Here is a 16,813-nt window from a genome sequence, read left to right as displayed (position 1 = left end):
CTGATTCTGATACATGTCCTTTCTGGGAATTAGCAGTCTCATGGATATTGTAGCACTAAAACAAAAGTGGGCTAAGGATTACGCTTGAGGTGCAGCAACTTTTAGGAACCTAGAGGAGAAGAAAAGCCAAGTGAAAAAGATAAAGGGATAACTTGTCTGCAAGAAAGGAAGATAAGGACCAGGTTAGTGTGCTGCATGGAACCCAAGGGAAGAATGTTTCAAAATGAAGGTTTTCCAGGGGGTTAAATGGTAGTGAGAAGTCAAGGATGATGCTAACTGATTTTTTTACTTATTAAGAAGTTAATTTTCAGTTATGTTCCAATAATAGAAGTCAGTATTTAGGATGTAATTAGAAATTAAGAAGAAAGAAGTAGAATGAGCAGAGCAATCAATCAAGACCACTCTGTCAAGGAATGAAAAGAGAGAAGCTTGATGATAGCCAATGTATAGGAAGAAATGATCTACAAATGTTCAAGGGCAGGCAGAGGGGAAAGAGCCCTGGTGCTGGGGAAAACAGATTAAGTTTCAGAAAACATAGGTGATATATAGGGAAACAAGGGCACAGACATGGCAGGGATGAATGGGAGTTGGAAGAGAGAAAAGGAGAAGCAATGGCTTCCTTTTTGAGACAGGAGGTTGGCAGGAGGCACTAGAGCTGAGAGGCAGGCCCCATGCTCTGAAGCCAAACAGCCCGGGATTTTGCTTTTGCTACTTCCTAGTCATGTGACCTTGAGAAAGTTACTTCAGGTGTTTCTGTATCAGTGTTCTTGTCCGTAACACAGCTAGTGACCACATCCAGGGCTTGTTGTGATGACTAACAAGAGCGAATATACATAGGGAGCCTAGAAGAGGGGCTGGCCCATAGAAAGTGTTGTAAAAGTGTCAACTAAATAAAACAAATAGGGATGGACATTAGAGAGGTTTTGAAGGGAGGACCCATGAATCCTGATAGGATCCTTTGCTTCTGGTAAGAGAGGTATTTAAAATCTCTGAAATCTAAAATCCACTTACAGAAGACCAGGATTGGGCCCTTGAAGACCAAACGGCCTTGGAGTGGGATGCTGTTGACAGTCAACCATGCATGGATGAACTAGGAGTGGACAGCAGTGAGAACCAAGGAGGGCCAGGGTCAAGATGTGGTCCACCAAGTACCATGACTTGTTGGCTGCTGGCTGGGAGAGGGGGAACTTGAGAATGAGTGGGCCTGTGGTAGTAACTGGAGCAGTGGGTACTGGTGGGAGGTTAGAAGGCAGATGCATATGGAAAGGTAGTGGGGGCTGCATGGAAGGGGCTGAACTTTGAGATCAGACTGAGCAAGGAGTTAGGTGTTGCCAGGAGGAGACTGTGTGAGTGGAGGAGAAACTGTGAATTGACTTGGAGCATAAATGAGAGGTCATATGAGTGTCAAAGCCTATGCTTCCTAAGGGGCCTCTGCCAGCACGGAGACTGGCTCTATCAAATAGTCAAGAGATATTGTTGTCCAAGTTATGCATGGACATTTGTATGCTACATGGTAAATGTATAGGTAATAAAGCGTAAGGTAGGCTTTAGTAAGACAATGGAAGAAATTTCAACGGGTCACCCATTGTACTAGGAAGTTTAGCACACACTATTTTATTTCATCTTTACAGCCACTAAAAAAGCAGGCCTAGTGATTACACTATACAGATCAGCAAACTGAGGTACCAAGGTGTTGAGTAGTTTGTTTGTTTCACATCCTATGGGTGGTACAGGTCAGATTCAAGTCCATAGTTTTTTTTAACTTCTTATTTTATATTGGACTATAGTTGATTAACAAGGTTGTGTTAGTTTCAGGTGTACAGCAAAGTGATTCAGTCATACATATACATGTATCTATTCTTTTCCAAATTCTCAAGTCCATATTAATTGGTTCCAAAGCCTATTCTCTTTCCTCATTAGCAGAACAAATATTAAAGGATGTTAAGCATGCTGAAATGTGCTATGATTGGTTGTATAAAGTACCCAAAAGGATGTGATTTGCCATCCCATTTGTTTGCATGGAAATCTCTTTCTCGCAAGCTTTCTCTAAGATGACAGGCTATATACCCTAACTACATAACATAAATACATAACCTAAAATGTAACCCAAGAGTTAACAAGTTAGTGATTTTTGTTTTGTTTTGTTTCAGAATTTGAAAGTATTCATTTTCAGTCTAGTATACTCATTCCAGCTTTACATCCATTTCTCATTAAAGAACCAGCAAAGACACTAACCAGTTACTAATCGTTATTTGCCTGCCAGTTATTTTTTTCACATTAGTACTCTAATTCAATCAAACTAGGAACTAGCAACTAGTTATTTCAGATGAAGGAAGAGAGTTATATAGATATTGTCCATGTGTTTTCTTTGGACTTTCTAAAAAGTCCCTGACAAAAATTTCAAAGCAGCTGTCTTTGAGTTGTAAGTTGTCATTATATTAGGTAAATGAAAAAATTATTATTAATTTTATTATATTTATTATTATATATTTATTATATTATTATTATAATAATAAAAAATTATTAAGCAAAATCTCTGAAAAAATTTGTAGTCCATCTTTTTCAACATAGTATATCATTTGAACAAAAGCAAATGCTGTTTGCAGTTTTGAAAGTTGTTCTCCGTGGCTATAGAAAGTTCCCTCAGACTGTGAATTTTGCAGATAACAAACCACACATGCTTTGGTGTTTGTATGTCATTCTCTTTCTTGAAGTGGTGGTTCTCATAACACTATCAGCAACATCAGCATCACCTGGAATCTTATTAGAGCTGCAAATCCTTCAGACCCACCTCTTACCTGCAGAGTCTATATTTCTGGGAGTTGGGCCCAGCAATCCATGTGCTAATAAGCCCTCCAAGAGATTCTGGGGCACATCAAAGTCTGAGAACCATTGTCTTAGAGTTGGTCAGATTGTAAATGCAGCATGACAGCCCTAGGATCATGGTGAACCTATTTGTAGCGTGAAAACAGCAATGTACTAAATAGTAATACATGTGTCTAAGAAAGAAATTTTTTTTTTTAGAATTGTTTTTCTTATCCCTAAGAAGTATAAAAAACATTTCTGATTGTCAAAATGTTACCCCTTCTTTAAACACTTCCTCCTCTTTGAAATTTTCTTCAATTCTCCCAGCTAGAAACTCTTATTTTGTTTTCTTTGGAGTGTGCTAGTCCGAAGTTGTAAATTAAAAAGGACATTTCGGGCTTCCCTGGTGGTGCAGTGGTTGAGAGTCCGCCTGCCAATGCAGGGGACACGGGTTCGTGCTCCGGTCCAGGAAGATCCCACATGCCACGGAGCGGCTGGGCCCGTGAGCCATGGCCGCTGAGCCTGTGCGTCCGGAGCCTGTGCTCCGCAACGGGAGAGGCCACAGCAGTGAGAGGCCCACGTACCACAAAAAAAAAAAAAAAAAAAAAGGACGTTTCTGTTTGTGCAATAAACTTGTGACATTGGTGTGGATTCAAGAGTATGATTATCTCTGGGGGGATAAAAAGAATGCCCGAACTACAAGGCCAAGAACCAGGTTCTAGAGTATTAGTTGTCTGTTCTGGGTGATACTTATTGGCCTCTGTTGTCACACACACACGTGGGTGACAGAGAACTTAGAGGTGTTAGGTGAGGGCTTGGTGGGACCCACTGCCAAATCACTGTGTCAAGAATTTAAGGAGGTCTCATCTTCATTCCCTTTATCAAAGCTCACCAGATCTTGAATAAGAAGTTATTGTGTTAGTTTGCTAGGGCTACCATAACCAAGTACCACTTAAGCAACAGAAATTTATTTTCTCACAGTTCTGGAAGCTAGAAATATGAGATGAAGGTGTCAGAAGTGTGATTTCTTCTGAGGCCTCTCTCCTGGCTTGTAAATGGCCATCTCTTCCCTCTGTGCCTTGTGGTCTTTCCTCTGTGCCTTTGTCCTAATTTATAAGGATGTCAGTCATATTCGATTAGGGCCCATGCATAGGACTTGGTTTTACCTTACCTCTTTATTTTTTTTCATATATCCATTCTTTATCAAATTCTTTTCCCACTTAGATTGTTATATAATATTGAGCAGAGTTCCCTGTGCTACTATAGAGTATACCTTACCTCTTTAAAGGCTATCTGCCCAAATATAGTTACATTTTGAGGTGTTGGTATTAAGCCTCAACATATGAAATTTGAGGGGACATAGTTCTGCCCACAATAGTTATTCCTGGCTTTGACCACTTGTTTGTAGAATGAATTTGTTAATGACTCAGAATGTTGATGGGCTGTAGACTTGTTCTCTTGTAGATGGAACCTGGATGATGTGGTCCCTCAAAGAGATAGTCCCACCACATTCCTACTGGATCTCAAAAGCCATAGATATACCCCATTAGCACCCCCAAGTGCCAAAGAATGAATGAGCATTCTAGAAGTAGGCAAACAACCACATTGGCTAAAAGGATAATATTCCATCCATTAAATAAATGTAATACCTTTGTTCTTGTCTTGGTATCAGTATAGAAGGCATGTGAAAAATGAGTTAGCTGGGAGTTGATTGACTGCCGAAACTATTTTCAGTCTCTGCCTGTATTACCTGAATTAATATACACAGTGGGTGATTCAGTAAAAGGCTTTAAAAAGAAATTCTTTATAGAAAAATCCCACCAAATTGATGTCTTCATAATTGATGAAGAGTAGACCCATAATTGCTCTATTTTCTCCTCAGTTTTGGAAAATAAAAGATTCCATTAGTTTAAATGAGGCTTGTATGTGGAATAATCAAGGGTATCAACAAATGACTCAGATGCTATTTAAGAATAAGAATAAATGTCAGAAAGAATTGACTATTTCTTTAAAAAATTAAATGTAAATATTTTATTGACAAGCTCAGGTAAGCGTATTTTTTAGAGTTGATAGACAACACATGAATTATAAAACTCAGTTGTGAAAACTCAAAATGTAGTAAGTGGGTGGTTATTGTGCATTGGCTTCTGTTTGTGATCACAAAGTCCTCTTAGACTATAAAGACAATGTTATTTGGAACCGGGGTGTGTTTGGAGAATTTATGGGCACTCAGGATAGTTGGTGACTTTGTAGATATGACATGGAGTTGTTTATTTTTATATAGAAAAGTGCCCTAGCAGTGCTGTCTTAGGTGCTTCTCATACTGGCTGGAGAAGGCACTGAGCCCAGATGGAAAGAATTATGGTTAAAAAAAAATGTGTTCATTTATTTGTTACCCCCAAGAAGTTGAAACATCCCCAGGAAGTTGACTGTGGGTGATATTTTATCTCTTCTAGCTTCAGGAAGTGAAAACATAGAAGAGAGAATCGGGGACCCCACTGAGGTGTCTATTTCCAGGCATTGTTCAGTAATTGGGTCACATATTTTCCTCTAATATCAGACTTTGCTTTCCACTTGTGGGTGGCATAAAAAAAAGAAAAAAAGCTTTCTGAACACTTAAGGTCTTGATCTAAACTCCAAAACGGGGAAGAGTAAATAAGTAATATAATGTAAGTTTAGGAATAATTTTACCTGAGAAATATTTTTTTTCTTTAGAATATATAAAAAAAATAACTTTAGTCAGTAGTTTTACTCTACTTTGACAAGACATAAGAGAAATTTAATACAATTCTTCACAGGTACATTATATGGGTGGTTTTTGTCTTTATGGTGGTTTTAGGTCTTTTCAAAAAAAAAGTCTAAACTTGATTTACCTACATCAGTGGCTGACTTTGCAGGGCAGGGAGGATACAGCACCAGTCATGCAGAAAGTCCCTGTTTGTCATCGTGAGAGTTCAGACATGAATTAGAACCAATGGCCCATTAAATACCTTCTCTTGTTGTTTAAAGCATATTCTAGCTTTGTGAAATAATTTTTAATGCAGAATCTTGTAACTGAGCCAAGGACTGAAATTCCTGTAGCTCCAGCCAGAGTAGAGGCTGAACTAACAAGTTGTGTTCTATGGTTTTGTGATTCTGGACCATTGGAAAGTCTCGCCTAGAGAGTAATTAGGAATAGGGAAGTCAAGAAACAGCATACTTTGCTTTTTGGCATATGTGTGTGTGTGTGTGTGTGTGTGTGTGTGTGTGTGTGTGTGTGATTTTTCCATGTATAGTAGTATTGTAATACTTTCTGAATAATAAAATTATTTTTTTAAGAAAAATGTTGCTTGCTAAAGTAGTCACAAATGTTTTCTACAAGAAAGCATTCCACTTTTTCGGCCGTTAAAAGACTGATAGTGATCTTTTGCATATACTGAATTTTATGAAGAAGAAATCCTCGTAACAGTGATACAGTAGGACAACATGGACACCGTAGGTTAAGAGTCCCATTGTGAGACAGAATTCACTATGAGATACAGTAATTTTCAATTTCCTCTTTAAGAGACAGAGCTAAATTTTAATTTAGAAGGTACTTATGGAAAAATTTCAGGAGTGGCTTTAGAAACAAAAGAAGGATTTTTGTCTTAAGGGTTTATGTGCCTGATGTGAGATGGTTATAAATGTTCTAAATTCTTTTTCTTCCTTTGGTTTTTACTTCTTCCATATTGTATTGATGGGTGCTTTGTGTGGGGAAAAATGTTTCAGCAGATATTCCCTTTTTTCTCTCTTTTTGTTTTCTTCTCTAAGATCCATATAATTTTGCAAATGTTTACTTGCCTGAATAGTCCAAACCTAGCAAACATCACTGTAGTTAATGGGTACGGTTATAGGTACCTTTAAACATTGTCTACTGAACACACTGTTCAAATACATTATTGTACTGGTTATTTTCCTAAAAGAGAAACTCTTGGGATGAAATAGAGCTCTAAAGAGAGGCTGTATGTATGTCCTGGGGGTAGGGGAAGGTGGAAGGAGGAAGAATTTTGGGGAGAGTGGGCTTGTATATACAAGGTGTTAAAACTAGTGCAAAGAGCATTTGAAAAGCTAGATATCTGTAGGCAACTTATAAAGGAACATTAGGATAAGAATGTCAGTTTAGATACAAAACTAATTAATGTAGAACATGGCAATAAGCTGTAACTTGAGGGTTATCTTTTCCACTGGACAGAAATTATTTGTATCTCTGCTCAATAAAAATCTACAAGTTAAAATAAAATGAGGCAACAGACAGTTTGTCATACTAAATAAACCATGAAAAGATTTGAACCTATGGGTAATTGTATGATTAAATACAGTGAGAATATAGTTAATAAAATTCCAAACATTAAAAATAACAATATAAATTATAAATGCAAATTATCCTTTTAGCAAATAACGTTACCTTCCAAGTTTCTTAGTGGAAGATTTTGACAGTCTAAGTAGTAGTGTTTTAAGCTGGGATTTGGGACAGAACCTTAACCCCCTTTCCACTTCTTATCTACCTCAGAGAATGCCAAGGACTGGAGACAGTTTTATGTAGCAGATAACAGCAAAAAAGTGATTGTAAGAAAAGCTAATATTAAATGAGCACTTTCTCTATGCCAGCCAGCGTTATCAGCACTCTAGGTGAACCCCACAACCTTATGAGGTAGAGACTGTTATCATCATTTTATAGGTTTACAAGTAGATGTACACAATTTAAAATAAATATCATCTAAATCAATATAAAAATAGATTTATATCATTATAGATGGTGAAATGACACAAAGAGCACATAAGACTTAATCAAATATACCCTGGTTGAACTGAGATTTGAGCCATGGAAGTTTATTGTCACAATATATTCTTTTAATGACTACATTGCATTGCCCTGGAGATCAAATACTTGGATCCCCAAAGACGTGAAGGTTGATTGAACAAGACGACTTGATATATGTAGCTTTTCTATTTTAGAGGCTGCATGCTATATTAGTTAAGCACTGCACCAAACTCAAAAATCCCATATTCAAGTCCCTATTGGAAGTTTCACAAATTATATGATTTTGATCAAGTTAATGATCTTTTAGAACATACTTTCTTCATCTGCAAAATAGTAAGAGACACTTTCAACCCTAGCTCTCTTCGATTTTGTTTACTGTAGGGTTATCATTGTAATGATGCAGGAAGGGCAGGTGTACTAAAGATGCAAGTAGCTGAAGCGTCAGGTTTATGCTGGTGAAATCTGCCCAGTTCAGCTTTGGACAGCTCCAGCCCAGTTCGACTGACTTAAGAAGGGCGGAGCTTATAGGTGGGAATCATCTCAGACTCCTTCCACTGATCTCATACAATTATTCCTGTTTCTATTGTGACCTACCAATAGCTCAGCTCCTACTGGAATGATTTTCAAGGCTGTAGGTGATATTAATATAATGATAGCTATTCCATTGGGGAAAAAAAAGAGGCAAAGGCATTTCTAGCACTATGCTATTTTCAACACTAGAATTTTAATAAATGACCACTCCAAGAATTTAATGCTCCAAAGAATTAGTGGTATAGTACAAGGTGATTACAAATGGAAAAGAAACATTGGTGGTAGGGAACCTAGTTCATTAATACACAGAATGTTTAATATTTATCTTATGTTCTTATACTTCCTTAGGAACATAGAATTAAAGGAAAACTTGCCAAATATTTTGTGACCATAGCTGAAATCTTGAACATAAGATGAGTTGTTAATAAACTTGGTAGTTAAGTTTGCTTTATAACTTCTCCATGTACTTATGTTGATCTAGAAGCATGCTTCATGGAATCCTAAAGAAGGACAGGGTCTTAGGACTTATCTTCTTCAGTCCTATCATTTATACCTCATAAATAGGCTCAACAAAATTATTTCTTTCTCCATATGACCCATCTTTGAAAAAAAAACCTAGACTAGGTCTTCTGCAAGAGATGATAAAATAATTAAAACATTTATGATGTAAATATATAGATATATTATGGTAGAAATTTATTGTAGAGGAAGCACTGTGGATAACCTATATCATTGATTATTTACAGCAAAATTTTATTTAACTTCTATTACCGGTGGTGTTAGGCATGGAGAATACAAAACTCAGCCCTTATCCTCAATTAACTTACAGTATAACTAATACCTTTTTAGTAGCAAAAACAAAGTCCTATTTATCCTACAACCTGCTAGGAAATCGCAACATTTCAATTTAACCCTCTCCCAAATCACGAAAAGTGATTGTTCCAATTCTCATTTTTACAAATGAGAAAATGGGCTTGGATAAGTTGTGCTGAACTGCTCAGAGTTACAGCGCTAGGTAAGCGCCCGAGCTAGACACAGGCCCTGATCAGCCTGGCTCCAAGGCCTGTGCATTTTTCCATGAATCCACAGAGTGTGATTTACTTTGATCACAATCACACACAATCCCCTCTTAGCCACCTATGACAGCCTGACGGGTTTATTTTCGAAGGCTCAACCCAGTGATTATGTAGGGAAGGAAGCTCATTCTTTAGTTATAAAGAGGAGCTGGTGAAAAGAGGTCATCCAGCTGTGAAATGGGGATTCAGAGCTTGTTTTCTTGGTTTATTCCTGCTCAATTGTGTGTGCACCGATGTTTATTACGGTGTTTTAAATGTCTTCATTGGGCTACAATAACATGGATTTTTTTTCTTTTTTTCCTCTCTCTCTCTGTCTTTCAGGTATGGAAAAATCGTATCCACAAAGGCAATCCTTGACAAAAACACAAATCAATGCAAAGGTATGTGTCAGGGCCTTGATACCTGAGCTTGCGCCTGTGTGTTCCACTGATGGCTCCTCCTAGGCGAGGCCCAGGCACCAGCTGCACAGCGATCCCAATGTACAGTATATGGCAACCTTTTTAAGCACGCCGAGGCTTTGATGAGTTGTATTTCTAGTAACATTGCTCATTAATTTTTTTTCATTAACAAACAAAATGAAAATCACAAATCAGAACAAGTATCAAATTGCTTCAGCATAAAACTAAATTACCTCCTAACAACTTTGGGTTGTCTGATTTGAATGATATCATCAGTGATGCAAATTGATTTCCTACATAAAAATGAGGAACTCTGGGGAGAACTTTCCCATGCAAAACACGTTCTCATTTATCTGTTGTTTAAAGCTTTAGCTACATTGGTTGACTAGGAATGAATTTACTGATGGGCCCATTGTGTCTCAGTTTCAGCTGTAAGCATCTCACAGGATCTCAGAATTTGTATCTTATCGAGGCTTCCTTTTTTTTCCTGGAAATATTTCTGAAGTTATTTGGCTATATCTGTGGCTCATGTTTTTTTCATGTCTGGGAATCCAGTACTCTTTTAAGGGCTGCATTCATTTATTTGTGAAATCTATATGGGCTCTCTTGCATGACTGAGTTCATACTGGAAAATTGAAATCCTTTTTGTAACATGTGTTATTTGTTGTTTCTCTAATCCAGTCATTTTTATAATACCAACATCAAGAAATATGGTAGAGCCAAGATCATTCTAAACACTGCCCCTATTTCATGTACAAATATAACGCGTGCATGTTTTCAGAACACTTATACACTGAGAGTATATCCTGGCTTAATTGGGTAATGGTCAGATTCAATTCAGCAATTAAGGAAAAAAACAACATTCCCTGTGTCCTGTAAACTCACAATTCCCCCAGGTATTTAGCTACTACAAGACAAAAATTAATAAGACATCATTTCTATCATCTAATAGTTCAATTTCTAGTTGAAAAGGAAACCACCAAGAAAACCAAGAAACTAATCTTAATATATGTGTTAGGATCAGTATATCAGCCTAATATATGCGAGCGTGTAACAGTGGTGTCTATAATACAGGGATCCACAAAATACTATGGGAGGAGAATATGGAGATTCCCTTTTGGGGAATGAAGTTTGTAAAGGCAAGGCAGAATGGATGGCCTTGGGAAAGGTTGGTGTTCAGGAGAAAGAATTTCAGAATGTAATTGAGCAGACCCATATAACTAGAATAGAAAAAATGCCCAGGTAAGGATATCGGTAGAAAGAAGGAAGGGGCCAAGATTTTGGAGGCATTTATAAAGTTATCCTGGATATTTTGAACTTAATTCTGTACACAGCCCTTATATGTTTTTTTGAGCAGAAATGATATGATTCTACCTGTGTTTTAGAAAAGTTATTTTGCCAAAGTGGGTGAAACTGAGTTACAGGGGGGAAGAAACTAGAGGCAGAAAAAAAAGCAATGTACATTTGAAATCCATAGATCACAAGGAAAATGAGGAAAGTCCCTCAGGCACTGTTAGAAAAATGGAAAGGGGGTCACGTGAGTTTTCAAAGGTAGAATTAGATATTTTCTATAAAGGCGAAAGGACGCGGGCAATGAAACCCACATGTTGAGCTGTCATTGTTGGGGAAGAGGGCTGTGTCATTGACTGAAGTAGGAAGTCCAGAAGTAGTAGTGGTGGGTTTTGGGGAGAGGTGGTGAGTTATGTATCTGACATCCTGAGCTAGAGGCCCTGGTGTAGCATCCCTGTGGGCAAGGTCAAGGCGGAGCTACAAGAAAGCTCAGAGCTACGATGATGGACATAACCAAGGGAGCAGATAATAACACTAAGGATAACTTGTAGGGGAGCTGGTGGAGCGGGGTCCATTAGGGTAGGCAGCTGAAAACTGAACCTTGGAGGACATATACTAACAACATTGGGCCATGACTGTGAGATATCCTTCACTCTCAGCCCGTGGGAAGCATGTGGTGTGTGAGAAGCTTTAGACTATTAATTCTGTCACTTCCAGACATGCCTGACCGATTCCTAAAGTTTGGGGTAAAAATATCTACAGGAGCAACCAGAGACAATTGAGGCACGCAACTCAGGCAGTCAGTAATATTGATTGAGCCCCAGTCACAAAGGCAGATGCTTCACAGACAAGCAAGCCCTGTGAACCTCAGTGGATCCCATGACCTGCCTGATCCTTGGAGTGGTCCATATGGAGGGACCCTCCACTAGGCAAAGGTTTGCTCGGGAATGAAAGTATCTCTTGTCACTGTACAACACTGGTGAAACCAAAAGGGTCCATTGCTAACCTGGAAAAGCTGTATCTTAGACTATAATCATAAGGTTTGAAGAGGAAGGGGATGTAGCTGAAAAGGCTTGTCAGAGTTTCTATAAGCAATTATCTCTTAACAGTGGGGTGCTGATCTGGACAGATGTGGTGAGTATACTTACCTCAACCCCTAACACTCCTGTCCACATCTTCTTGTAACTGCTTATTTAATTTCCTCTCTCTCTCCAAAGAAACCTTTAAACTCAGTGAAGACAGGACCTGTGTAATCTAGAAAATGTATCTTCAGAGAAGGGAGTTGCAGGGGAATGCTTGACTGTCTATTGGAAATACTCGAAGAAAATATTAGAACATATCTCTGTTTTGATGTCAAGTTTCTGTGTGTTTTATGTGTGTGTTTTATAATGTACCTGTTGGTATAGTTTTATAAATGCTCATGTTTTAAACACATAAATGTATAAATATTGAGTTTGCTGCTCTAAGATATTTTTATTCATAATAATATGGATGTAAAAAGTAATTTGGAGACTACTGGTCTCAAACGTAATAAGCACTGATAAATTTGGAAGGAGAAAGTGGAGGGAGGGAAGGAGAGAAGAAAGATAAGGAGAAATAAAGGGAGGGAGGGACCACAGAACCCCCTCGGGACATCATTAAAGGAAAGGCAGTTAAGGATGATCTTCTGGGAGGGCAGAGGGCTGCTAGACTTTTTGCCTTGAGGCTCATGTCAAAGAGGCAGGTGATCACACGGTCATTTCACACTAATAAAAGCCTCCAATGGCATTTTCTGGCCTCAGCGTTTGGAGCCTGTGGATGGCAGTGGTGACTGAATCACATCTTTCACCAAGCACATGGGGCGGGTACCCTAAAAGTAAGCCCTCGTCGTCAGAGAGATACTACTGCCACTTCCATGTCTGGGGAAAAATACTACTTTAATGATACTTTAAGTCCTATTTAGAGTATTGTTATTTTCTTCAGAAAAACGGCCCCTGAAGGAGTTATAGGTAGAAACTCCATACAGTTGGGAAGAAAGAGCAATTCCATTTATGGAAAGTTGTTTATAGTCATTGATGAGTGTGCGAGCAAGTTGCCGAGGTTGGAAAGAAGGTCACTGTGAATTCAAGGAGCTGATGGGACCAGGCACCAGAGCAGCATTGAAGTATTGTTTTAAATAGCCAAGAATTGGAGCAGGGGTAGTACTGGAAAAATGGACTGATGCAGAAGGCATTTGTGGGGAAATAGCAGGAATGATACCAGGAGTCTGTAGACCATGGTGAAAATGAAGGTGCATTGGTTATAAAATGTTGTGAGGTGAGATTTACATTGGAGATTTTAGGTAGGAGGGAAGCCATATGGAGTTAGGAGCAAGGAGGACTCCCCACTTACACGTCCAGTGGGAGAAGGGATGGTAGGGGGAAAAACACACTTGGGAGGGCTACAAAGGCCCAGTGTCCCCAGAATAAATCAGTTAATGATTGGAAACGTGCAAATGGAAGCAACTTGCAGTGATAGTTTATATCCACTCAGGATGCAGACGTAACATGTGGGCCTTCCAAGGCTGGTTACTGTGAAACTAATTCACCCCTTCTTCATTAGGACCATGCTAATTTGGTAGAGCCTTTTAAAAGTCAATATGGGGTCCTGTACGAACTCTCCCGCCCCACCCCCCTCCCCGGGGAAAATGCTTGCCGGGGTTTGTCTGTTTTCACTTCTGGTGTGGCTGGACATAACAAGATGCAGTTTCTTGGAGGAAATCGGAGGAAACTGAGGTTGGCAGATGACCAGAGGAATGCTTGCTACCCACATAGCCTTCTGTTTTACTTGCAGCCGCCTTCTGGAAACATATCTTTGATAGAATTTGAAAACTTGGCTACCGATAGAGTTAAATCGCTGAAAGCAGTTAAGAGTCTTGGTGTGAGCTATGTGAAAGGAACCGAGCAGTACCAGAGAAAGCTGGAGGCTGAGCTTCAGAAGCTTAACTTTTCCTACAGAGAAAACTTGGAAGATGAATATGAACCCCGAAGAAGAGATCACGTTTCTCACTTTATTTTACACCTTGCTTACTGCCAGTCTGAAGAGCTTAGGCGCTGGTTCATTCAACAAGAAATGAATCTCCTTCTATTTCAATTCAGTATTTGCCCCAAGGACAAAATTCAGAGTTTCTTAAAGGATAGCCATTTGCAGTTCGAGGCTATAAGTATGAAGAGAAGACTCTCCGAGAACAGGATATTGTGGCTTCATCACACCGTTTAGGTGGGGTTCAGTTGGAGTCAGTTTATGAGAGCCCTTTTGCTGATGCTCTGGATTTGTTCCGAGGAAGGAAAGTCTATTTGGAAAATGGCTTTGTTTATGTACAACTCAAGGACATTGCGGTGATCATCCTGAATGAATTTAAAACCAAACTGTCCAAGGTTTTGGCTTTAACAGCCAGGTCCTTGCCTGCTGTGCAGTCAGGTGAGAGACTCCAGCCACTGCTCAGCCACCTCAGTCATTCGTACCCTGGTCAAGACTACAGTACACAGGCAAATGTTGGGAAGGTTTCTTTAGATCAGGTCGATTTGCTTTCTCCCAAATCCTTCCCACCTTGCATAGATCAGCTACATAAAGCCCTGCGGGAAAATCACCATCTTCGTCATGGGGGCCTCACGCAGTACGGCCTCTTCCTGAAGGACATTGGCCTAACCTTGGAACAGGCATGGCAGTTCTGGAAGCAGACATTTATCAGAGGAAAGATGGATCCAGATAAATCTGATAAAGGCTACTCTTACGATATCTGTCATAGCTTTGGAAAGGAAGGCAAGAGGACAGACTACACACTTTACAGTTGCCTGAAGATTATCCTAACCAATCCACCAAGCCAAGGGGATTATCATGGGTGCCCTTTCTGGCATAGTGATCCTCAACTGCTGAGGCAGAAGATGCAAGTGTACAAGATCCCTCCCTCAGGGATCAACCAGATTTTGGATTTAGTAAAAGGGACACATTACCAGGTAGCCTGTCAGAAGTTCTTCAAGATGACACATAATGTAGATAGATGATTGTGGCTTTTCTTTGAGTCATCCAAACCAGTTCTTTTTTGAGAGCCATCGGATCCTCAGTGGAGGTAAAGACATCAAGAAGGAATCCGTCCAACCAGAAATGCCCCAACCGAGTGTCCAGAGAAGCAAGGATGCGTCATCTGCTCTGGCCTCACTCAACTCCTCTCTGGAAATGGATCTGGAGGGACTAGAGGATTTACTTCAGTGAACAATCCCTGGGCAGTTGGTAGCCCGTCTTCCTCACTAGCTTTTATTTCCTACTTTACGATTTTATCTTTTTCTTTCTTGTCTGCCTTCTCCCTCCACCCGACCCCCCTTCATCCATCCACATATGCATGAGCTTCTCGGGAAAGGCAGCCTTGCAGGTAAAAACAAAGATCTCCGGTATATTTTGGTTTGACAAAAGAGAAGAGGAAGAATTTCTTTTGAAATCTAACGCTTGAATGGTGTGATTTAAGTCCCGTTTTAGGAGATAAAACAGCTTTCTGGATTGGTTACTGTCCCCTAGAAACAGGACAACTAAGAACAGCTTTTATTTTAATGCTTACCACTGTAATGTTGACCCAGGACTTTTCTGGACCATTTTTGTTAATAAATATCAAAATGTAAAAGAAAGAAAAAGTCATTATGAAAAGAGCAATCGGGAATGTATTATGATGCTACTAATTCTACTGAGAGATTTTATTCAGACATGTTTTTAAAGTGTTTTATATGCTCACGCTTAGCACCACTTTATTCTCTATATGGGTAGCACTGTTATACAGCCATTGCCATGATAGTCGAGAGGACTAAACTACGACAAACCATGGAATTGTTTATTAGAGGAAGTTCAGTGAGTACGGGAGGATATAAAATCATGTGTACCATAAACACGGAGCTATGGAAATATTTGACAGTCAGTAGTGCTCATCGTTATGTCTGTGGGTGGCCAGGATGCTTGGTGCAAACACTGCCTTTCCACTTCATAGATGTGTGACCTGTGGTCAATCCCTTAACTTTGCTGGGTGCCTCAGTTTCCCCATCTATAAAATGATAATAATAGGGCCTGACTTGATAATTAAATGAGTTAATACATAGGTAATGCTCAACAATACCTCATGCTGACTGTATAAAATGGCAATATTAAGCAGGGAAAATCTTTGTGTTAAGGTGATAGATTATTATTAACTTTACATTTCTCCAAACTTGTTATATTGTCTTTTCTAAAAAAAAAAAAAAAAAAAAAAAAGGCAAAAACAGCTCTTGGAAAAACTAAAGTGGTTTCAATTATAGTTATATTTTGGCTGTTCTTTCTGTTAAACCTTAGTAGCACCTGCATATGTTTCTTTGTTTTTGTAAATTAGTTAGCTGAAAATAGCAATGAATTAAGAGAGAATGTTACCCTTTGCTTCTTTAACGAAAAGGTAGAAGAGAGTTCTTCTTGACCATTGCTTTCTTAAGGAGGGAAATGGAAACAGTGTCTGAGGTGGCTTTTTTAAACAAAATCACTAAGGGCGCCTGTCATTAAAGAATGAAAATTGGATTCGGTCTTCTTGGAAACACTTGCTTTTGAATCATTTGCAGTGTGGCCTCTGGACTAAGGCTATGCAATTGAAACCAAATATTATGAAGACAGGATTTATTGATTTTGTTTTTAGAGACATGATATGAGTTCAGTTTTTCATGAGCTGTTGCAAGTGAGGTATGAGAAAGTACATGCACTAGTCTCCTTAGAGGTGAAAAGGCGTCAGAATTAACCCAACTCTGGACACTTCCTGGGTCTTAGCATCTGAAGGAAGGGCTTTTGTTCCCTCCTGCACCCCACCCCACCCCCAGGCCTCTAAGTCTGAATGGTAGGCAGGCCGGGATAAACACACTCACTCTCTATTCCGGAAGGGGTCGTGGGGAGCTCTTTCAACATAACCTCTCGTT

The 16,813-nt window shown here is 39.2% G+C and overlaps 2 protein-coding genes across 8 annotated transcripts in view; both read left to right on the top strand.

Moving 5' to 3' along the window:
- Positions 1–16,813, top strand: part of RBMS3 (RNA binding motif single stranded interacting protein 3) — a 738,234-nt gene that overhangs the window by 233,965 nt on the left and 487,456 nt on the right. For all 7 annotated transcript variants that reach the window (XM_032649773.1, XM_032649775.1, XM_032649779.1 and 4 more), the window contains exon 3: positions 9,514–9,572. In XM_032649773.1, coding sequence (XP_032505664.1) covers positions 9,514–9,572 — 59 coding nt within the window. The remainder of the gene's footprint in view (positions 1–9,513; positions 9,573–16,813) is intronic.
- On the top strand, positions 13,589–15,151 carry LOC116762598 (DNA primase large subunit-like). The gene is given in 3 exon segments (XM_032649771.1): positions 13,589–14,061; positions 14,064–14,896; positions 14,898–15,151. Coding segments are annotated over 3 exon segments (1,509 nt in total). The 5' UTR covers positions 13,589–13,598; the 3' UTR covers positions 15,111–15,151.

Source organism: Phocoena sinus, chromosome 11 (assembly GCF_008692025.1).
Source record: "Phocoena sinus isolate mPhoSin1 chromosome 11, mPhoSin1.pri, whole genome shotgun sequence".
Lineage (NCBI taxonomy): Eukaryota > Metazoa > Chordata > Mammalia > Artiodactyla > Phocoenidae > Phocoena > Phocoena sinus.
Note: the sequence above shows the minus strand (reverse complement) of the source record. Positions and strands in the feature narration are given on the sequence as shown.